This window comes from Harpia harpyja, chromosome 1, assembly GCF_026419915.1.
Source record: "Harpia harpyja isolate bHarHar1 chromosome 1, bHarHar1 primary haplotype, whole genome shotgun sequence".
Lineage (NCBI taxonomy): Eukaryota > Metazoa > Chordata > Aves > Accipitriformes > Accipitridae > Harpia > Harpia harpyja.
Genome location: NC_068940.1, coordinates 77,364,166 through 77,387,594, shown reverse-complemented (window position 1 = coordinate 77,387,594; position 23,429 = coordinate 77,364,166). Strand labels below are relative to the sequence as shown.

Below are 23,429 nucleotides of genomic sequence, written 5' to 3'. Positions count from 1 at the left end.
AGAAGGCTATGAGAAACTAAACTGTGATTTGTTTTTCAAGTTTCATCTGAACAGGCTAGTTGTTATCTACTCTTCATTCCGCTCACTCTGAACTAAACTACAAAAAGGTTCTTTGTGATAGCTATTCAAAGTTAATAAAATATTTAATAAAAAGGTAATACAAGATGGACAAGACGGGGCTTTGGACTCTGTGACAAAAAATGAAAGCTTTGGAAGTACAGACATTTTTAAGATTATTATGGTAGGAAGGATCTCTTTCCAAAAGACATAATGGAGTAAAAAATAAATTAAACTTTAAACAGGTAAACTGAAGTTTAAAGCATTAAGGGGAAGCTTGACATGCTAGATCCTTAGCTAGTAGAAATATACGTAATTTCAGTAACGTCAATAAGATCACATGAAGTTATGCTAGCTGTTGATCTCACTCATAGTATCTAAAGCCCACACCTAACTATAAATATATATATTATGTTTGCTTTTTGAAAACTGATTGAAGTTTAATAGCAACTCATAATTGAAATATTCATGGTCCCAAGCTAGCTTTGAAGTTAAATCCCTAAGAGGATAAAGTGGACTGTATATCTAATCTAAACTAAATGTTTCCCTTAGTTACTAATACCAGTGCAGTTTCACTAGTTAAAATCATTATTACAGAAAAGAAACACAAAACCCATGGCACTTTAAGGGGCATTTAATCCCACTCAGCACTAGGACGCAGCACATGGTCTTGGCAGTATCAGTTCCCCCGCTACCTTCCACATCTTTGCTTCAAGAGTTGACTAAGGTGGTGATTTCTAGGCAAGAAAGTTTAAACCATAGCTTTCCAGCACTGCTACTGTTACCGAAGTTTCTTACAAGTCCTGTCAGTGTTACAAGTTTCAAGACCATAAATCTACCTCTGGTTTAAAGCCCACTTCTCAAGCAGTGAAGCTAGAAATAAAGTGTCACTAATTTTTGTACCTGGACTGCAGACTGTAACTGTTTCAGTGGAGTACTTCAGTTTTCTTTACATATTCAGCATATCACACACACACAGCCCTACCTATATACAGCTCCATAAATGAAATTTGTACAGCAAACCACAGTTTGGTTGCCTCTGAACTAAAGTGGCTGTGACCTCCTTCACCGGTTTACACTTCTGTCCTTCACCATTTTTGGCTCAATTAAGTGTATTAAACACTGAACCTATGAAAGCTTGCCCATCCTCTCCCATGTTTTAAAAAAATAAAAATAATTAAAAAAAAAAAAAAGCCAAGTGCCAAGTGCTGCTGCCAGTAACAGGGTGAGTACTGTACAGACTTATAGATTACATATAGTAAGTCATTATAACAGAGTTTGAAGGCAGGTTTAGATCCTAGAGAAAACAGTCCCAATTGTGCTACTTTTGCAGCAGTTAATTTCCCCATAGCTTTGGTTATGTTGATCTCCATTCCTGTTTTGCAGAGCCCACAGCTACATACATTATATCCAAGTATATGTCTGAAACTCCATAACCTTTGCCAGAGTAACTCTCCAGGAAGCTCTCCTGACCTTTACTTAAGATAAAGAAACCAACTGAAATGAAGAAATAAATGTTCCTTTGATAATACTGTGTAAGCTGTGGCTAAGGAACTTTGAAATACAACAGCATTAATAAAATAGCCATATTAGGAGAATTTCTTTATCACCAAAAGCAGTGACCAGCTTCAATGGGGCTTTTCATTCACAGTTCACAAATTATTTTCCAAGAATCATTGCCTTGTTGTGTAATGGTAATTGTGGGTTAACAGAAGCCCTAACTGAACTTTGTACTCTTACAAAAAGGATGTATGCATACATGCCCATATTTGGACACAGCTCCATATGGAGGGTAATGTATCTGATTTTCAACTTACAGAATAGTTTTGGCTTTCATATTGTGATGTAATAAAAAACAAGTATTTGAAGCCAGAGGTAAAAAAAGAAAAAAAAACCTGTTACAAAGGGCAACTTTAAAAGTGACCATGATTGTTGGTTGGTATATGTACAGGAACTTCTAGAGAAAAACAAAAATAAATTGTTGCTGTGCAGGTCTACTATGAGAGTCCAGGGGATGAAAAAAACTTCCCCCCCTCCCAAAAATGTTATGAATACTCTCAATAAATTCTTGTTAAACAGTTTCTAAATAACTGGAAAAAACCCTCTAAAAGATTTATAAGAAAACTCAACAAGTGTGAATTTGGTTTTTGGGTTAAAGACTATTTTAATGCAATTCTTCCTAATCTCTCTAATTTTAATCCGAACATTTCAGTACATGAATGCTGTATTTAACAGCTGTCTGGTTTAGTGAACTGCAGTAATTCATTCTGATAGGATAAATTATTTAAGTTATTTAGCAAAACGGAAAAGCTACCATGCGCTCTGCTGCAATCAGCAGACAGTTTCGAAGAGACCTCTGATGATGGAGAGACGCCTTGCCACGAGGAAGAAAGATGCATAAAGAAGCTGCAAGAAGTCTGTGACTTTGTCAGATAATGCTTCTCATGTCATTTCTTTACTACGCCGTTGCAACCACCCAAAACCACAGAACAGCAGGTACAGTGAAGGGGAACCAGCATTTAACAGAATAGTAGCACTTTAGCAGGTAAAGGCAAGATTTGAGGAGTACAGGCTAAAAAAAAATAAGTTTGGGCCCATGTTAAGTAAAGCAGCAAACAATGCAAAGCATCCAACTTAACTCCTGCTTCCTCCCATTAATTCAAAGGGAAATTTTGTTTGAGCAACATAATACCACATGCTAAGACGACTTAAAATGTTTCAGCAGTGGCTGTATTTGATTGATTATGTGGATAATTTTATTTATTTATTTATACACAAAACATACTGAGCAGCCCAATTTCTGCTCAGCAGAGCTGTCTCTTATGTTGTGCAAAGTCTGATCCATACTGGCTCAACACGCTCCTCTCCTCGCTCTACAGACAGAGAAACTCCCTCCACCTCCACAATGTGAGTTTTTCCTTGCCTCCCTGGGGCTGGAGGGTGGGAATTACAGGAGAGGGCCCCCTGGCTAAAGGTTATACCTTCAGCCCAAACCACTTCTTCTGGCTGCACATCAGAATGCCACTTGCTTTATCTATTCATCGCACTGATGTCACCGACCGGCAAAAGGAGCTATCACATGATGGCAGATGACACAATAAATAACAAATATGAAGACCCAAATATAAATATACAAATACGTATTTTTAAGAAAGTGATGATTCATACTATACTTACAACTTTCAGCCTGATAGTCTGGCACAAACTGCTCGTCATTGTCAGGTACCTGAGCTGAAGAAAGGAAAACAAAAACAAAAAACAAACAAACAAAAAACAAAAACAAGGAAAGCATTAAAAGAAGCCGTTAAAGCATAAATAAAGACTCTTGTGCTTAATTTGAAGCACAGCCAAGATTAAAACTAGGGGTTTTTTTCTCATTGTTGAGTATGAAAGTCAGGCAAGCACATCATTTTAATATCCAATAAACCCTGGAGTGAAGCTGTGCGGTGCAGTGCGAGTCCAGAGCAGCCCCTGTACAGAGCGATGGTGATGGGAGGACGTGAAGGCTGACGCTGGCACTGGCCCTGCCTCACTCCCTTCATGAGGGTCTGGACCTACCATGCCCCTGGTAAAACCCATCAGTGCTCATTTTCAAAGTATCTGCACAGAAAGTCTGCATAAAACCAAATCCTAGTGTTTAACACTTAGGCATCTTTAACCCCAACCTACCACACCTTCGGCTTACTTAAAAGCGATTCTGATTTTTCATGGCAGTCAGCCAACATAGTGGGGGGGGTTGTTATTGTTTTAAGTACTCAAAAAGAACTATTTTACCAGACCACAGAGTTCCTGGTTCAATGACAACATTTCAGACATGAAAAAAATAAAAGATTTACTTAAAGCAAGAATCATTATTAACATCCTTTCACCTTGTGTAAAATCATCTTTGCTTTTAGGAAATTTTCATCACAAACCTGCGCTATAAAATACAATAATTTCACGGTCTGCTGATACATAATTTTGCATCTGTGGTACCACAATTCCTTTTTATTGTATATCTAAGATATTAGCCATCTCTCATACTGTGTTGTAAACTCATTTAAACCATTTAAGCTGAAATACCACTGAATGTATATTATAGGTGAATACATTCGAGTAACTGCAGAACATTACACTGAGGAGCAGCATCCTTGGAGCACGACTGGTTCTGGGTACATGCCGAGAGATATCCAGCTTATTATATCTGAACTTTGTCATCTTTTCCTCAACATACACTAACTGGAATCATCACAGCAAACCTACATAGAATTATCTGTTTGAAAATATTTTCATTTGCACGGTTCTTGTCTAAAGACAAGCAAGTAATTCATATGATCTTAATTAGAAGTTAACATCTGCCATGATCTGGTTACCCAACAAGATTTGAGAGGTAAATACTGGTTATATAACCGTTTATCAAAACTGTGACTACCAAACCATTAAATACGTTAAATGATAAAATATAACTTCAATGCCCTTCGGAACACTTCCTAGTTTAGGAAGCATATGTTTCCCTTTATATATGTGCAATTGCTACCAGTTTTGACATCATTTGTTTGAATTAAAAATACATATTTAATTACAGTTACTCACAATTATTTTGAATATGTGCACTACAGTACTCTTCATGGACCAGATCTCCACTCCTTACTCAGGAAATATTTCTAATTATTTAACTGGGAGTTTTTTTCCCTGGGTAAAGAGTTCAGAATCAGGCTCATTATACCAAAAAATTATTTGCTCTTGGTTTTAAAATAAATGTTTAAAGTCCTACTGTCTTAATTGCAGCAATACCTCTCAAGAACAAATGACCTTGGGAAATCTGCAAACACAAATTTGAAAAGAAGTGTGAGTAAGATAAATACACAAAGTGTAATTAGCATTACTCTGAAAAAAAGCATCGCTATTGTTGCTTTGCTGTTTGGGTTTTTCAATTAAAAAAAAAAACATTACAGTAACCTATCCTTTTAGAAGAAACCAGTACCTCTGAGGACATTAGCTCCTCAAGTTTGAAGCTGTATAAAACACATATTTTACGAACCCAAATATTCCCAGTATTTTTGATGCATTAAATTTCTCTTTCCTCCAGAGAAACCACAGGACTTTTACCAAAAATTAACTCAAGGGACAACATGAGCCCAAATATTAACACTCTGCAATTTCTGACATTTCACGCAATTCACCGCATGCGAATGTTAGGCATTTTCCTTACAAAAATGACAAATATTTGACTGTCACAGAAGAATCCAATTATGAAATCAAGGTCTCCTGCTTAAAAATCAGTTCCTAAGGATATCTTACATTTCCAATTGTTTTTGAAGGGTTTGTGAGTACATTCAGAGTTAAAGTAATTGTATCAAGTCATTTCTTGTTTACAGAAGACACATCCCACACATTTTTCTTAAGCCAGCTATCATTTTCAAATGCAGCAAGGAGGCTAGTATGACTCTAATTTTTTTATACACGCACACACATGCATTTTATATATACATATATATATGTTAATTTGTGAATCTGGGATATGTGAAAAAAGCTAAAAGAAAACAAAAACCCTCCTGTTAAAATCAGGAGGCTACATTTAGTGATTGCAGAACTGGAACAGCAATCTTACACAACTTTTTAGAGCGTACTCTGCACACTGGCCCGCTTCACTGGTGCTTTATTCAGGTTTTATCAGTTTAACTTGACTTACTCCAGAACAAATCTGTGGTAGTGATTTATGTATATATCAATAAATAAAGTCCTTCTTTTCCCAGCCAAAGAGTAAGAAAAAATAAAATACATCTGGTTGAACTGTCACGGAAAACCAGTATATTACTTTAGAGATACTGTCATTACCCCTGATTTGGTCTGGAGTAAACAAGAAAAATGTACTTAATTCATGGATCCCCCAAATTTATAAAGGCTTATTTAATAAAGATCAAAGCACATCACTTCATCAGTACTCTAGAAATAGGTAGAGACTAGGCTGTCAAAATGTATTTTAAATACAATATTGACATAGCCTTAAAAGCCTCTGTAGGAAAAGGAATACAGCAAGTTAAGAAGTGTTTAAAACCTTGCCAAAAATAAAGAAAACAAATAACAACATCCAAAATGTTCAACCCAGGAACATGCATTTCCTACTGGAATCTAATTTTAGTAGCATCAGTACCTTAGAAACGAGCCCACAAGCCTATACAAAGAAATTAAAAGGACCTGCTAACTGTTGGAAATGAGAACTTAAATTATTCCTTCATTTAATCCGATATAACTTTTAAACTAGCAGAACTGAAACTCGCACATCATCATACTGCAGAAATGCAAGCAACCATCATCAGCCCAATACGTAAGACTTCTTCCACCAGCATCTTGCTGTGAGAGGGCAAATCATTGGGATACATCATCCCATCACTCAAAGGGATGAGGGCTTTTGTACCTTGAGTTTGGATAATTACAGGCAGACTTTGTAGCAAATTAAACAGACAGATAAAGACACTTCAACCTGAATGTCCGAAAGGAAAATGCAACTCGCAGTGTTGCAACTGTCTGCACATTTATATATGTATGCCGTTCATTTCCTCTTTTCTTTTATTCACAAATACTGCAATTCAGCAAGGCTGCCATAAAATCTTCATTGGTCTTCTGTTAACATACTCAACACAAGACACAAGGCATAAATCACCAAAACTTTTTTTTTCACTTTGCCAGTCAGAGGAAAATTGAAAAAGATATCTGAAATGATCATCTAGCTGAATGAGAATATTTCCCTGAGCTACTTAATTATGGGGGTTTGAGAAGGCAAGTATATTCCAAAAGACTAATAAAAGGTTTTGAAGGATATTAAGCACGTGGCTTTTACTGCTAATAGCAGAAGCAGCTACATTAGTTCATTCCACATTCAGAGCCATCAAGTCTCAGACTCCTGAAGCAGACAACATCTGCAGCATGAACTATCCAGCTCAGCCTAGATTATTACCAAAAGTTTTCTTTTTCTTCTGATTATAGCTATAATGTCTCAAGAGGCTTTGGGAAGTGTACAGAAATGTTAATGATGATCTTGAGGATGTTATCAGTTTAGATTTTAGTTTCACTACCTACTGAGTTAAAATCAGTTTGCCAAAAGCAAACATTCACAGCACAAAAATACTTAATACTTGTTTGTAGTTTTTAGAGCTTTAAAAAGCCTTTGAAAAGCTGAACTGACAGCTCATTTTGCAAAGGGAAAGCAATCTGGGAAAAAAAAAAAGTTTAAAACTAGGGCCTGCTAGCTTGCTTTCATCACAAGTAAACAAAAATAAAAAGTCTCCACTAACAACCGTCCAGGACAAAAGGAGTTAATATTTAATTAAAACCAGCTCTATCCACTGTAACAATGACCTGGAGCCAAACAAGGCAGAAGATGTATGAGTCATTCTTTCTGCCAGTGAATGAGACAGCTGATCTCCGAAGCAATTCCTCAAGACAAGCAGTCAGAACTGGAGTTCTGCCTCCATTCACAAAAACACAGTCCAGCATGAACCATGTGGCCCCAACCACAAGCTTTTCATGTCACACCCTTCCAGAAAGCTACAGCAAAGTAAACTTGAACTTTAGGCATAAACACACTGATTTCACTGCTTTGTCTCAAGACGCAGCACAGACCTGCTAAGGAACGTTACTTAATAAATGAAAAGTTAAGCGAACTATAAAGGGCTTAAATTTAACTCTTCCTTCTCCCAATCACAAACTGCTTCCAAAAGCTCAGCTGCACTCCAGGGAAAGGTGTTCCTGTTAAAAAACGGCAACTTTCCAGAAAAACAAGAAGCTGCAAACCTCCTCGCTTCACTTAAAACTTTATTTTGGGTAGCAGAACGCTTCCTGCGGTACTGTGTTCTCTGACCTCACACTTCACTTTTAGAGCTAAGAGCAATTTGTTTTAAAATATCAATCACTTATTCGAAGTGGCAAAAGAAATTGAAATTGACAGGATATTATATATGAACAGTAATATTTTGGCTTCAGCTAAAATAAGACTTCAAACCTCAACAGGAATGAGTCTATTGAGTTTTCTTTGATTCATTGTCCCTTCTGAATATCTTTTAAGATTGGATAAATTGTAAGTATTCCTTAAAGAGCTGGGGGGGGAGATGTTGGTTGTTTTTCTTCCACGGGAACAACTGTTTCTAACAAAGGAGCATTCAGAAGGCAAAACAGTGACAAATTTCAAGATGGCAAAAAATATTATTTCCCGTAAGCACTGGATTTGCTGTCAAAACACCCAAACCCCTTTTTACATAACGTGAGATGCTCTGACTAATAAACTTAAATGCAGTTCAAAACTAGCTCCAGATCTCAAAATTCTTCCTTATGTGAATAATCCCTAGGAATATGAAGATGGGTTTGCAGAATCTGCTCTTCATTTGCTGCTATACTAAAAACGAGGAAAAAGTTAGCTCAAAAGGAACACTAGCATTTAACATTTTGCTACATCCCTCATGGTTCACAAAACACACTACACCTTTGAAAATTCTTATTTTGAGTAAAATGCATTTACTTTTACAGCAAACAAGAAAAACATTAAAAAGTTTATTACTACACAGACTTTCAGACTTGGAGATTTCTGGTGGTTTTATTCCTTTTGGATTTCTTTTTAAAAGAACACCCCCTTCTCTCTCCCTTCATTTTGCCTAATCTAACTTTTCTCCTTTTTTGTGCACAGATATTTAAGATCAAGAGTTATGGGTATTTGAAAGCCAAATCTGTCATATCACTAGAATTAAAAAAAAAAAAAAAAAAGAGCTATTCTCTGTATTACAAATTCCAGAATGAAAATCTTTTCACTGCTTTTTAGAGTGTCTGTCCCCATCAGACAGATTTCAGACATGGAGGTATTAAATTACCATTTCTTGACTATTTTTTCTCCTATAAGAACATATATAACTCTTGAATATGTCTACATAGCATTTGCCTTACACTGGGTAAATTTTACAACTTTTTGGCAGAAGAAAGCTAGTCAGCCAGAGTAAGCTGCTACACATCTTCACTGATTTAAATGAAGCCACTCTAACTAGACTAATATTTGAAGATCTAGTACTTTCTTTTATTAAAAATAATCCTTTGAGAACTAGAAACTACTTATTTTCATACCTCCTCATTTAAGAAATAAACTAGAAGTCAACACTAGCTTAGACATCGCCACAACACTGGTGCATCCTTCACGATAGGAGAACAGAGGGCAGAAACTTATTTCCTAAAGTTCATTCCGAATGTGGGTATTAATTATTTGAAAGAAATACCTTACTTTCAGATACAAAGGACTGGCTTTTACATACTGGTAGCTTGTAGTAGCCATCCACTCAAATTAGCTAAGCTGCAGTAGAGGCATGAATCCGTTACCTGTAGCTATTATTTCAAACCACTTACTGTTCACTTAATCTTTTTGTATTTTTTCAAGTCACTCAAAGAACATTGTATTTTATTTTTCAGTTTGTTACCACCTGAGAAGCGTATTATCTGTTGCTCTAAGAAGCAGATCTAGTGTGTAAATTCATTATTTGTCTTTGCTTGGGATGCCTTTTACATATCTTTAACAAGCTGTAGGAGAAACCAGTATCTCAAAGAGTCATTTTAAATAAAAATCTGGGTTTTTGTTAATCTATTATTCCCCCCAAACCAAATGCTTTCACTATGGAAAGGAGACACTCACTAAGAATTCATTCTCTCTCTTCATTTTATTCCAGAATAAGAAGTAACAGCTACCATGACGAGATAACATTAGATTAATATTTGAACCATTTTTTCAAGTCACTAAACAATTGCTCTCTGCCAAACCCAATCTGATTCCAAATATATGGAATCAATAAAGTCATTTTATAGCATTATTATGACAAAATGTTGCCATGAAGTTATTTAAATATAAAACAAAAGATAATATCTGAATAATATTTGCCTTGGTTAGCAATAGGCAATTTTAACTATTTCCTTTCAAGTTTGAAGGTTGAAACAATTATTAGAGGCTTCCACCTTTCAATTTCTGATGTCAGGAAACAGTTATAATCTATCTTCTGTCCTGCATAACAATTGACATGAGGGAACCTTATTCAGAGTTAAGTTTTAAGTCAAAATAATTTAGATTCTTTCTTACATATTTAATACTACACAGAGGAAGAAGCAAAACTCATTTCCATAAAAATCTAGTATGCAGCTAGTGGAATACATTTCTAAGTTTTCTGTAAGTAGTATTCAGCTTGTTAATTATGGAGTAATAAAATATTAAAGAGGTTACTGAATTGTTTACTTTTTGGATTAATTCATTAATTCATGTGAACTTCCCACCATTTTCAATAGGAAAACAATACATTTCTTTTCTGTTTACTTGTTTACCACCAACTTGCCACAGGTGACGCTAACTGTAAAAATCTCCAGGCTAAAATATGTGATGTAGTAAGGACAGCTTCAGGAAAAGCGAAACAAAAAAATCCACAAACAATTTTTTGTGTGTCATAAAATGCAACTCACTAATAAGTAGATTTTTGACCTGGTTACTCCCCAGCAGGGATCTGAACTCGTGGGAGAAACCTGGTCAGCTGCCACTGGTTTTCTTAAAAAGGGTCAAGATGTTTTAAAATTTCATGGTCATTTCCCTGGCTCCAGAGCATTATGAAAAGAAATATGTAAACATTACTGATGCTGCCAAATTGGCAGACTTCTAGCCTATGAAGGTCCAGAAGAACATAAATGGACACATCTAGCAATGGGTAAACAAGTCTGATTTCAAAATCTGTTTCCTGGCTAAGCTCATCCATGTAGACATTTGCAGAGCTACAATATCCTCAAACATTAGTATACTATAAAGACTACCAAAAGTTGTTTTGGGTGGGTTTTTTTAATAAAAATTTGGGATCAAGTTAATAGCTCAATATTTGATTTTCTCATCTTGACTTTTTATTTCTGTTTTAGTTTAGCCTTTAGAAAAGCTGTGCAAAGTTTGTGTTTTATGGAACAGCTAAAACCATGGCATGGCCTGAAACACACAGATTTCTTAAGGTATTTCTAGAACACTGAAAAATCTGTAATATTTAGTTGCAATATGCTGTGGAAAAATATAATTATAACATTATCTAGCTTTATTATCCTCTGCTAGATGAAAAGGCAACTTTTTTTTTTTTATTTTTAAATACTCACCAGATGATGCTATCTGTTTTTACAAAGGTTCTTCAATGTAGCTGACACAGGACTAGACACCTTTCTCTCTCAAAACCTATCTAAATTTATTCAGTGAAATAGACTCAGCTAAAGAGCAAAAAAGGCTCTCAAACAATTCATTCTAGTCTAAAATGAGCAGTGCCTCCAGAATAAAAATTGCCATTACAGTAATTTATGTACCTACAGAAATTATTAAATTAGTTTTAAATTCTGTATTATTTTTCAAACTTACATTATTACCTGCACATGCATTATGAATCTGCCTCTATTTTTCTGACTTATGATCAAAGAAATGTAATCATTTTCAGAAACAAAAACATCCATGCCAGTGAAAAATCAAACTAAAAGTTCTCCTCTCCATCAAAAACCAGTATATTTTGAGTAGTATTTTAACATACTTCTGGCTTGTTAGAATGAATGAGATGATACAAAATAAAGAGACCCTTCGGAAAACTACCACAGGGAGACAGTTACAGTTCTATCTGATCATTATTCTACAAAAATGATCTTACTACAGGACATCCTGTTTTCAATGATTAGGAAAGAATCACATTAATTCATAAAAATATATCCTCTGTTCCATTAATTTAAAGAGGACTTTTTGATTGTATACAGAATAACCACATGCTAAAAATAATGCTAGGAGAATGAAAATGTCAGCAAAATAAACAATACCCCACAACTTACAGGTTAGGAACTTGCTAACTACATATAAAGCTGTTAAAACAGAATCAGTATGTAGGCAAGTAGCCATCAGCAATATTTCCCTCTTTTTATGAAAACCAACAGCAAGCATTTCATCCCAACATCCCTCCTTTCCAAAAAAACAGAACATCTATTCTATAAACAGCTGTGCATAGTCCAGTACATGATAAAAATTAACAATATGTGAATACTCACATTCATTTAAATCAGGATAAATTTGGAGAGATTATGTTAACTTGCATCAAAATCATGTTTATTTCAGATGCAGAAGTTTACATAAAAAATTCAACCAGAAATCAAATAAGCAGTATTGCAGATATCAAAGGAAAAAAAAATCAGAAAATATTGCTGAAGAGAACAAATACACTTCAACAAACAGAAAGCTACCTTGCATTTTGTTAAAGTTGTCTTAATGCAGCAGCTCATTTTTTGTTACTGTTAAATGAATCTCTCAACAGCTACTCTAAATTCAGATTTCTACATTATTGTTCTTAAACCTTCTCTCTTCAGTAGAATGTGCTCTGCAAGATTATTTGAAATACTTAAAAGCACAAGCAGGTGTAAAACAGACTGATGTCAGTTTTCTTATCACCCAGTACACAATCTCACAACTACAAATACGAAGACAAAAGTAACATGCAAAATATTTAAAGGTTTCTGGAAAAAAAAAAAGAAATAGTATTTTTTAAGTATTCCATACACACCTAATGTTCTGTGTTGTGAACAAGGTGGAAAGAAGACACTTGCACTTAAATCTTGAAGCATCCCGTCCCGATGAACCCAGAGAAACTAATTTCTGCCATCAGAAAGTACTCCACCAGAACACCAAATAATTATATGTGCTGCTCTAAAGGAAACAGCAAGCCCAGTTCTGGCTGTATGTAGTCTCTCGAGGTACAATAATATAAACCTGATCAATTGCAATTAAAATCTGAACAGAGGCTTAGAACTTGAAGTCTTGGTGCATTAGTTCTTGCCAAAAGCAGATGTGATTGTGAGCTGGAAGCAATTTCTCCTGGTAATTTGTGATGACACTGGGTAGAGCAGCCCCAGAGTCCCCAAAGACAAACTCATCAGAGGCTCTAATGTATGCATGACACATGAGGTGGCTCTTTTAGAGCTCAATTAATTGGGCTGAACATTAAGACAGCAAGTTCAGGACTTTTTTTTTTTTTCTTCCCCCTCCAGAGTTGTTTTTCCTCTTTTTACAAGCAGTTTTTTCCCTTACCTTCTGCAAGCCATGTCTCCTGTAATTGGCTCAGATCTTGAAAGAGTTCTGCAAAAAGATGAAGACAGGGATAAAAGACCCACACCTTTAATCTCTTCATAAGATTAAAATGTGTTCGAAAATATATTTTTCCTGAAGAACAATGTATGTGAATTCTATTCTGGCAGTCAGACATACAGACAAAGTAGATATTTTTGGGTTGCAGGTAATGATTTTTCTATACCTATTAATAAAAAAGAAGTACTTACTGTATTATTTTATCATCTCCTGAAATAATAACCAGCATCTTAACCAAGCTCTGTAGTATAAAAGGCCATTCAGCAATATATAGAAAAGTTAAAAATTATAATCTTTCTAACAGGTGAACTATTTCTCCTTATACAATTCAGGCCTCCTCCTGCAATATCTGCCCCAGATAAAGCGCTCTCGGACTTCAACAGGAGCTCTGCCTGAGCAATGACTGAGTATTTTTATTAGTAGGGTCGCTAACTATCACATAAAAATTTTGAAGCAAGGACCTGAGAGGCTGCAATAGCAAACAGAAATGGGACATCTTTTCTACTTCCCCTTATGTTTTACTTTGTATGACAAGAGAATCACCACTATTTCCTCTATGCTGTACTCACTGTACTTTAAAGTGAAACCACTTTCTCCATAGACTGAGTTTTGCAGCAGCTTATCTTTTTTTGCAATTCACTGAAATCAATTGCTTATAATGGCTGTAAACCAGAGCAGCATTCTGCTTACTTGCAAACCTCAGAAACTCAGTTATGAAAATTCTGTTTACTAAGACTAAGTAGGACATTTGAACTGACAAATGGTTTATTTTTAATTTACTGTATTTTTAGAGAGACTTCCTCTTTTATGAATGCTGACAGATAACTATTTACATAGACTTAAATGACAGAGGCTATTCATTTATCCTGTGGACTGATACCTCATGTTCATGTTGGGAAATCATTTAACTGAAAATAAGAAAGTTTTTTCTTTTCAATCTACCCTAGAATAAACTTTTCCAAACAAGTAAGTAGGGATTTTGAAGTGTATCTGTGTGTCCTCACCCTGATAAGATTTATATAGCGGTAAGTTGTAGGCCCCTATATACCTTCCTGTATGTCTTATGTACTTACAGGGGCATAGGCATAGCATCTATACTGACCTTGTAACCTAAAGAAGTGTTAACAGCTATTGCTAGACTACAGTTCTCAAGCTACAATCATGTGAGTGGCAACTGATGGGACTAAGTTACAAATCTTTGGCCCTCCAAAACTTTGTCCACTCTAGACTTCCTTAACCAAATTTCCCAGGATTTTTAACCCGACCAGTGTTACACAGCAATAGAAACAGGCTACCAGACACCAGTAGCCTGACTACTAGCTCTACAGTAAAGCTAGAGTGAAAACCAACAGTCTCCACATCAGCATTCTCGCTCCTGGTACCACCAGTGAACACACACCAGTGAAGAGGATGTTAAAAGATGGGAGGAATGAGGAAAGCCCTGAATCTGAAGAGGCCCAAAGGTGAAAATGCCAGTTGCCATGACTTGTGTCAGATGCTGCAAAAGCTTGGCCTCAGTGCATGACATCCGTGTGCCACATGTGCAGGAGTACCTAAAATGCAACAGGGTAAGTCACGGAAAGAGTATCAACTTTATCAGTTTATTGCCTTTGCCAGTTTGTTTTGCAGTAGTAAATGCAATTTTCTTGTCTTTTCAGATTGATCTTGATATATTTATCTCTAAAATAAATAAATAAATAGCTCTCAAAAAGCTTTTCTGCATTACTGGGGGGGGGGGGGGGGGCAGGGGGGAACAACAAGCCCTCACCTTCTGAATCATGAGCCAGGTCTCTGTTAATGAATTTTCTTTTCCTGACATTTGTCGGTCTCTCATTACAGTTTCTCCCACGCGGATTCTATAAACAGGAAAGATCAGTTACTTTAGAAATCTGAGGGGGTTGGTTTCTTTTTTTTTCATTTAATCAAGAATACTCAAAGCCGACATGAATTCTTTACATTTTCAAACAGGGAAATGATCATCTTGCAGTCCCCAGTTTCTAGCAAAAGATACTGCTAAGGACCTAACATCCTCCAAAAGATTCCTGTGTCCAAATGCAACACATTTCTAGCTATCTATGTAGACATCTATTTGTACAGATACGTATATAATGTGTTCAAGCAGCAACACAATACCAACCATGTATTTTTAGCATCTAAAGTACACAAACCTACACAATAGCACATAAATCCCTCTGCATAAGCTACGCAGGAGAGCCCAGATATGAGATTATAATAGACTGTTTTGTTTCCCTGTGTTACTTATAACATTGTTTGCAAAGTCCTGAAAGCAAAGAAAAAAAAAAAGGAAGAAAAAAAATGTTAACGTTTGCCTCAACTTCATTCTTCTGAGCGTTGCAGGCAAACACAGCCAGAAACTTTGAATGCAGCTGCTGCTGCTCTCGCCTCTCTCATCCGCTAATCATGTGCATGATTTTTTAATCATCCCAAAACTGTCTTTAAAAGAACATGATGCTTTACTGAAATAACTAAGAAGATAGGCTCATCTTGCAGGCAAAGCTCCCAGATGAAGAGTCGCCCCTACAGCAGTAACAAAGCGGATACTCTATCTGCAAAACTCCCCCACAGAAATAAGTCGGAGTCAAGTTTATAAACACCAACTTCAAACTGATCACTCACATTGGTGACCATGTAAGGCACTTGCTGGTCATAAAATCCATCCATTCTGCAGCTCTTCCACAAGTCTTAGCTCAGTGTTTTATTTACTGGGCATTTGATCTGGAGATTTCCTCGGGATCTGGACTCCAATCAGCCTAGAGGGGAATACAAGATGGCTTTTAGATTAAAAAAAAAAAAAAAAAAAAACCATGAATGAACTGCTTGAATTTGCATAGCTAATTAACCTCAAAGACTCCCATTCATAAAAACAACCCTCTCTTCTCTGCCTTCACCTGGGTTACACGCTTCTGCCAGGAAAACACGGAGCAAAAGCACTTCGAGGCAGCAGCAGAAAGCAAGGCGAGAGGCAGGGTTTTATTTACACTCCCCGTCGTATCCCCCGGGCGATCCGCGCAAGTGGCAGCCCCGACTCTCGCAAACGTGTGCTCAACTCGTAATGGCGAACGGCGGGGCTCGCCGCGCACCTCACGGCAGCGGCGGCGGCAGCGCCCGCCAGCCGCAGCCACGCACACACACACACACACACACACGCGCGCGCGCACGCACCCCACACCCCCACACACACACCCCGAACCACCTTCTCCCCCAGGATCGCTTTTGCAGCCCACCACCACGCAATCCTGCGGGGCGGCGGACAAAGTTGCGGGGAAGACCCACCTGAAGGCCACGCGCGGCGATCGGCTGCAAAAAATTCCCTCCAAATTTAATAAAAACATTAATTATTCCCCGGCACTTCCCCCTTGGAAGCAGCGAGCGCCACTGACAGAGCTCAATCCCGTGGTTTTTCCTCTCCTCCTCCTCCAGGGGCCCCCGAGCCGCGCCGGCGGATCCCCGCCGCCCATTGGCTCCCCGCGCCCCCCGCCGGATCGCCGGATCGCCGCGCCGCCCGCCCCGGCCCCGGCCCCGGCCCCGCCGCCCCCCGCCCCGGCCCCGCTGCCAACGCGGGGGGCGAGTCTCCGCTCTGCCCTCGGCTCCTCTGCCAGGGGTGGGAGGGTGGCGGGGCGGGGGGGGGTCGGAAATCGGAACTGGGATGCGCGGCGGTGCCGCTACACGGATCCCGGGATCCTGCTGCGGGCACACCATGTCCCCTACACCCCCCGGGTGGCAAGGCAACCCCCTCCCCTCACGTAATTTATTTAAAAAAAAATTAAAAAAAAATTAAAAAAAAGTTTAGCCTCCCTGACTCCGAAAAGCACCCCCCCACACACACACACGCGCGCGCGCGGGCCTTTTCTGATGGCAGAGCAGTCCCGCACAACTTCGCGGGAGCCCAGAGGTGAGGCAGAGGTGAGCGCGGCGAGGGGCTCACGCCGCACCGGCGGAGACTTCGCGCCGCTCTCTCGAGATCTGGCGGCATCCAGGGTTGTTGGCTGCTTTGGGGTTTTTTTTGTAGCTGAATCATAGAAAGCAATTGTTATTTCTGCTAAGATGACATAATTTCTAGGTTTTGTGGACAGAATTTGGCAGCATCCAGGCCCCGGATCTAGGGGTTTTTTTGGTGCAGTGGTGCCAGGACCTATCAAGCTCAGGATTTCCGAGGACTTCTCAAAGAAAGTGAGCTTTCTTTTCTCTGTATAGAGTGGCTGTTGGAGGGCTGTGTCCAAAAACTCTGCCCTTTCTGAACTGCCAAAATGCACCAAAGCAGATTGTGTGGTTTCATAACAGCTATATTTGTCCTCTCTTTGAGCACTGAATTCCAGGTATCGCAGGAATCAGGTGGTAAATTTAGGTATTCACAACGCTGTCTTGCTGTGAGATATGAAGTTCCACATTTTTATGATCTGATGCAGTTCAGCAATTAGCAGGCAGAGCCCCAAGCTAGCAAGTCCAACTTTGCCCTCAGCCCTTTCTGAGGCATTTCTTTATAGCTAAGGGCATAAAGGCAACTAAAGAAACCAGCTTTTGCATAAATTGCCTACAGTGGTATTAACAATATTCAGGTTACTTCTGTACTACTTTGTTTTGAAAATTACAGTTGTTTCACTGCACTCTATGCTGGAGCATATTACTTTCTGCCACAACTTTTTTTTTTTTTTTCTCCTCCTTTCTGATCTCACCATTCATACTCCTTTGCCACTTGTCCTGTCCAGCCAAGGAAGAAGGAAGCACCATGTTCCCACCACTTCTGCTCTTCCCATACTGCCTTGTCAGGGAAAACGTCCACCAGCAGCAGCTTGTTTTCTGTGTTCTTGCTGCTTCTGTTTCTACACACACACCCCAGAGCACCTGGAATTACAAGAAAGTAATGATATTCTAAATGTTGTGTAAACCTATAATTTTATTGTGTTTTTGACCAAGTCATTGAGTTGCTGCTCCTGTAAGCGACTTTTGTGGTATAATAGGGGAATAAAACTCTACCAAAATCTCCAGGTGTAAACGAAATTTCCTGGATAGTGAGGCCATCATTTTCTTATTTATACCCATACCCACACTAGAGCAGCTGCTGAGCCAAGGATGATGGCCTTGTGGGAAGGCTGTGGCTACAGTTCTGTTCCTGGGGAGGACATGGCTGCTTTAACACCTGGACCAGCAGAGCTGATGAAGCTACTGTCTCCAGTTGCCCACCCCACGCTGCTGAGTGGATGTCTGAGCCACCCATCAACCAGCTCCCGAAGTGCTAGACTTTACCCATACTCTTCTAAACCAAAATCATTGATGGATTGTTTTATCTTTAAACAGTGCACTAAAAAATTGTTGGTGTGTCAGTCAGACAAGCTAATTAAACCAGCCTCAACTGAAGTTTCCAAGGGACCTCGGACCCATCAGGTACTAGGTACCGCCTGTGAAATTTGCACCGCTGGATCCCATCTTGCGCTTCCCTACACCATAGCCTGCACCTCACAGGCTGCTGGCACAGCACTGTGGCCACCTTCCAGCACACCCCCCCCGTGGCCACCGGTTTGGCACCCTGGTTTACGGAGCCGGAGGAGGTCGGCACTCTGCAACAGCCGAGCTCTCCGCGCTCCTGGCTGGGCTGTAACTCCAAGAGAAGCTGTGCATTAAAGGTGTCCTGGCAGGAGATATGCTGTATTGCTTGCTGTTACTCCTCACACCACATGCCTCTTCCTTCCCTCCTCCCCCTAGCTGGCCCTTACACACATGCTGGGGAGAAAAGGAAGAGTAAAGCTATTTTGAAGCCCTCTTTATCCTCATTTCTGTTCATCCACTGTGCCAAGTGGTACTCAGGGAAACTTCATTAACTATTAAGAGGTAGATGCTTACAGGAAAAAAAAAAAAGAAAAAAAAACAACCCACATATATCTACTGGCAACCCACTCCAAGGTCTGCGTGCAGAAATGCAGTCTTGGACCACCACCAGTCATACCTGTCTTAGATGTAAACTGGTGTGGCCACAGTAATTATTTTATAATTTTGCATGTTTGTCCAAAATTCTTGCAAGTTTGGGGGGTTTTGTGTTTATTTTGGTTTTTTTTTAATAAAGTTTTTATGTTTTAACTACTATTTTCAGAAAACAGTACTCTTAAATATCTTTTTCTTTAAATAATCCTTTTAGAAAACTAAAAAGTAACCTCAAAATCACTTTTATTTTTTAGTTGAAAAGACTGAACAGTTTTTACTAAATTGAAACTATTCCAAAAAAATGTGCTGCATTTATTTTACTAGGAAAAATTGCTTAAAAAAATCAGCTTTTCTAATAGTGCTGCTTTAGAAGCAAGATACTTGTTTTCTTTTAGAAACAGATATGTTCAATTACACTATAAACCTTCACTATATATTGAAAATTATATATTATTTCCATTTCATAATAGCAATATATACTTCACACACTTATCTGAAAGAGGACAACGAGACGCATATTTCTTGCTTGATTTGACACACTATGGAGCTACAAATAATTGCTGTAACATAAAAAATAGAAGTCAATCCAGACAGACAGAGCAAAGAGAAGATTTGATGATCACCAGTTTCTCCTGGAAAATGTGAGAAGAATTTAACCACATTTTCAAATAAAGAAATAAACCATCATAATCCAGTATGATAAAATCTAAATTCAATATGAAAATTTAAAAAAATTTAAAAAAAAATAATATGAACTGACTTGATAACAAGGCAGAGAATTACACTCAAAAATGCTTTATGCTGAAAAAATAAACCTTTTGGACACCTTCCTAAAATTATGCTTACACCAAAGAAAATCCTTCAGAAAAAGGATAGTCATAATTGAAATATAATAGGCAAGTAAATTTCAAGACAACATTAAGTTAAAAAAAAATCCTACTTGTTTTTCTGAAATTGTTTAGCCTAACCATTCCTTCCAGGCATTTCCTCAGTAAACGTGATGTATTTATGGGCCTGATACACAGCAAAAGGGATGCAGTCATTCCAAGCAACTATTGAGCAGCAACTTTTAAAACATAGTCTATAGCAGACTCAATAAACTAACAACTAAGTATGTGACTGACTACAGCAAAACCATGAAAACCTAATGAGATTTCTGTCTAGTAAATTAACCCTTGACCACATTTTAACCTCCTGATGCTGACTCTTTCAGCAGGTTAACAGTGCTTATTTTATCATGATGATACTGGCATACAACAAAGTAGTATATAATAGCAAAATTAAAAAGAAAAAAACAGAGAAATGAATGGGCAGATATTTGCCCAACAGCATGGCTTTTTGTAAAGCCTTTGATTCAAATGCAGCATCCAGGACTGAACTGTAAATTAGGAAAAGGAAAGTACAAGTAGGAAGAAAAAACACATGATGATTACATCCATATGCTAAACTATCAGATGTGGAATTAAAAGTACATGCAAACAAATATCTTCAAAGAAAGAAGGAAAGAAAACAAAAAAGTAATCCCAGTTTGACTGTTTCTAATGTACGGATTAATAACACATTGCATACATCATTGTAATTTAGAACTAGCATTACGCAAACCTAGAGGCCTCCATAAGTAACTGCATTTTGTCTGATAATGCAATGCAAGGCAATTTTCAGTAAGCACATATGTACTGTAAAATGATGCTAGCTGGGAAAACTAAAATGAAGATATTCCAAAAACAGAGCAAGAAACCAAAAGCCCCCAAAAATCTTTTGTTGCAGAAGGGTGAAAAGTAGATTTAGTTTAATAGTATTTTCAGCCTTCACCATAACTAAGACTTCAAACTTAGGATTGACTATAAAAGCTTTAGAAAGGAGAAGGCCTAGGAACTCTCTTAGAGCACTGGCCCACATGTTGGAGCAAAGTAACCTCAGTATTGTTCTGGCTCTTCTAGTAGTCTTCTGGGTAATCCCTGCACAGGCAACCCCTGTCACCTCACTGGGGTTTTTTGTGCCTATAAAGTGAGACAATGATACTCTCTTCACTTGAGAAGTACTGTTGAAAATAATAGAAAGTCTATTACTGTTGACTGTGGAGATCCTGGCTGCACCTAGCTCCTCGGATTGTCCTAACCTAGCTCCTTCTGAATTGGTGATGAGCAAAAATTGTGCTACCCATACATAGTAACTTCAATAAGAGTTGCTACAAAACAGGAGTGGATCACCTAGACCTGTGAATTGATGCTCAGGAAAGAACGCTCAGCTCTGCACACCATCACAACCAAAGCAGTAAGCAGTCTTCTACCACAAACTACCAGAGAAAAGTTAAATGACAGTTTGATTGACTCATATAAATCATCACTACCCTGTCTTAACAATGCTCATTTCCTGACCAACTGAGCAAATCAAAATAAAATAAGAAAGATACTAGCCCAGGACCTAACGTAGCAATCTGAGTCACTGGAAGAGCAAACTGAGTAAAACCATGTGAATGTAAATTGTAATAGGTTCTTGCAGGGTCAGCAAAGTTCCCAGCTTGCTCTCCTTGCAATTACACTCACAAAATGGCCAGCCATCATTAAGTGATAATGAAGTAGCCTAGAAGTCATTCGGATATCAGGCTAGTCAAAGAATTTGTGCACAACCCCTAATCTCACAGATGGCTTTAATTTGCATGTCCTCCCTTATGAATACCAAGAGAGAATCATGCAAACACTTCAGAATCCTTCACATACTTTATATGAGATTTCTGCCCCACTATAGTTCATAGAGGTTGTAGAAAACCTCAAATCTCCTGATGCAGTTACAGTCTAAGACAAACATGAAGGAAGGAAAAGGAAGAGAAATGCTTAAAGATTGTGTTTACTAAGTTTGCTGGAAAATGTGTCATTTAGAAGTTGTTCAGTACACATTAAATGGCTTTGGTCATGATTTAAGCCCTCCTGACAGCCTGAAATCCAGAAGACACAAAGATGTTAGTCCCCTTTCAGAATTACAGACTCTCACTCAAGATCACTATTGGACATGCTCAGAGCTTGAGCACAGATATTAACATAGCAGCAAGAGGTCTGTAGGAAAAAGCAATGCCATTTATTAAACGAGTGGCTATAATGACAAAAAAACAAACAAGCTTTTGGACCCAAAAAAGGGCCTTAAATTTGTCTGCACTTTTTTACTAACTGCATCAACTGGACTAGTAAAAAATATGACCTCTCTCTACAAATGTTCGTTTATGGATTTTGGCAGTTACAGCAATGATCAAAACTATTACTATTAGCAGGCAATGGCTATATTGATACTACATCATATTATTGGCATTATCTTACCTGCACTATTAATATGTTAATTATCTGTAACTCTCTCCTCTTTATATCCTAGACTCACCACCTGGAGCTACATATACACATGTGAAATCATAAACACCTATAACCATTAAGACTTAACCATCCTTTTTCGCATGCCTACCATCCTTGAACCCAGATGTCTGAATATAACATCTGAGTATTCCAAGAGAAACAATACTAGAGTCAAAGAAAGAGGACAAGACCTAAGCCCAGCTCCAAGCACATAAAACAACAAGACCCTGAAAAGCAGATAAAGATTACTTATAGAAAGGAGGGGAAAAAAAAAAAAAAGACAGTGCATAGTATTTCATAATGCTTTTCTAAATAGTGAAGACTTGTCTTAATAGCAGAAACAAATAAGAAAGATGTAGGTAAACCATGACATTAGTTGAAGGCCATATTTGTTGTAAATGCTGTTTCAGAGACAAACCCTGCCCCAATCTCCAGTTAATTAGGAAGCTGCTTTGCTGGCAAGAGGGTGAGAGGTATGTGTTGCCATTTGCGTTCAGGTGAGGAATTAATTTTTTGTGTCCATTGGCAGTAGGGAGCATATATTTGTTACAGAGTAGCTAATGTAGGAGAAAAGGACTATGCTAACTTCTGTGAGGATAATCCAATCATATACATTATGTTCTCAGTTTTGCCATATTTAATATGTTCTGTAATTTTTAGTTGCTGAGAATGCCAGCCTTGCAGCAGGGCTCTGTTGTGCCTGTGAAGGTGCTGAATAAAGATGCCAGTCTCTGCCCTAGAGAGCATAGGTGTTCGTTCATCAAACAAGAATAAAAAATGTGTCCTCCCTCCCTCCCCAAACCGGTATCCTTGAGAAGCAGAGGTAACAAAACAGGCAGTAGCTAGGTATGGCTTCTATCTGTGCCACACAGAGGCACTGTAAATCAGAGGTTTTAAGGCAAGGCAGTATTTGAAAGAACATAACGTATATGAGGTTCCTGAACTTTCCATGGAAACTT

General features: G+C 38.1%; 1 protein-coding gene across 4 annotated transcripts in view; it reads right to left on the bottom strand.

Moving 5' to 3' along the window:
* The window catches only part of ETV1 (ETS variant transcription factor 1), a 66,644-nt gene extending 49,994 nt beyond the window's left edge, over nt 1-16,650 (bottom strand). The window contains exons 1-5 of one of the 4 annotated variants that reach the window (XM_052801155.1): nt 16,487-16,650; nt 15,830-15,963; nt 14,961-15,048; nt 13,136-13,183; nt 3,235-3,288 (exon numbers count right to left, since the gene is read on the bottom strand). In XM_052801155.1, the coding sequence (XP_052657115.1) occupies nt 3,235-3,288; nt 13,136-13,183; nt 14,961-15,048; nt 15,830-15,874 (235 nt within the window). In that variant the 5' untranslated portion in view covers nt 15,875-15,963; nt 16,487-16,650. Of the gene's footprint in view, nt 1-3,234; nt 3,289-12,611; nt 12,943-13,135; nt 13,184-14,960; nt 15,049-15,829; nt 15,964-16,101; nt 16,279-16,486 lie in introns of those variants that run through there. The other 3 variants (XM_052801140.1, XM_052801146.1, XM_052801164.1) reach the window with 3 other exon arrangements.
* Nucleotides 16,651-23,429: the final 6,779 nt, after the last annotated feature.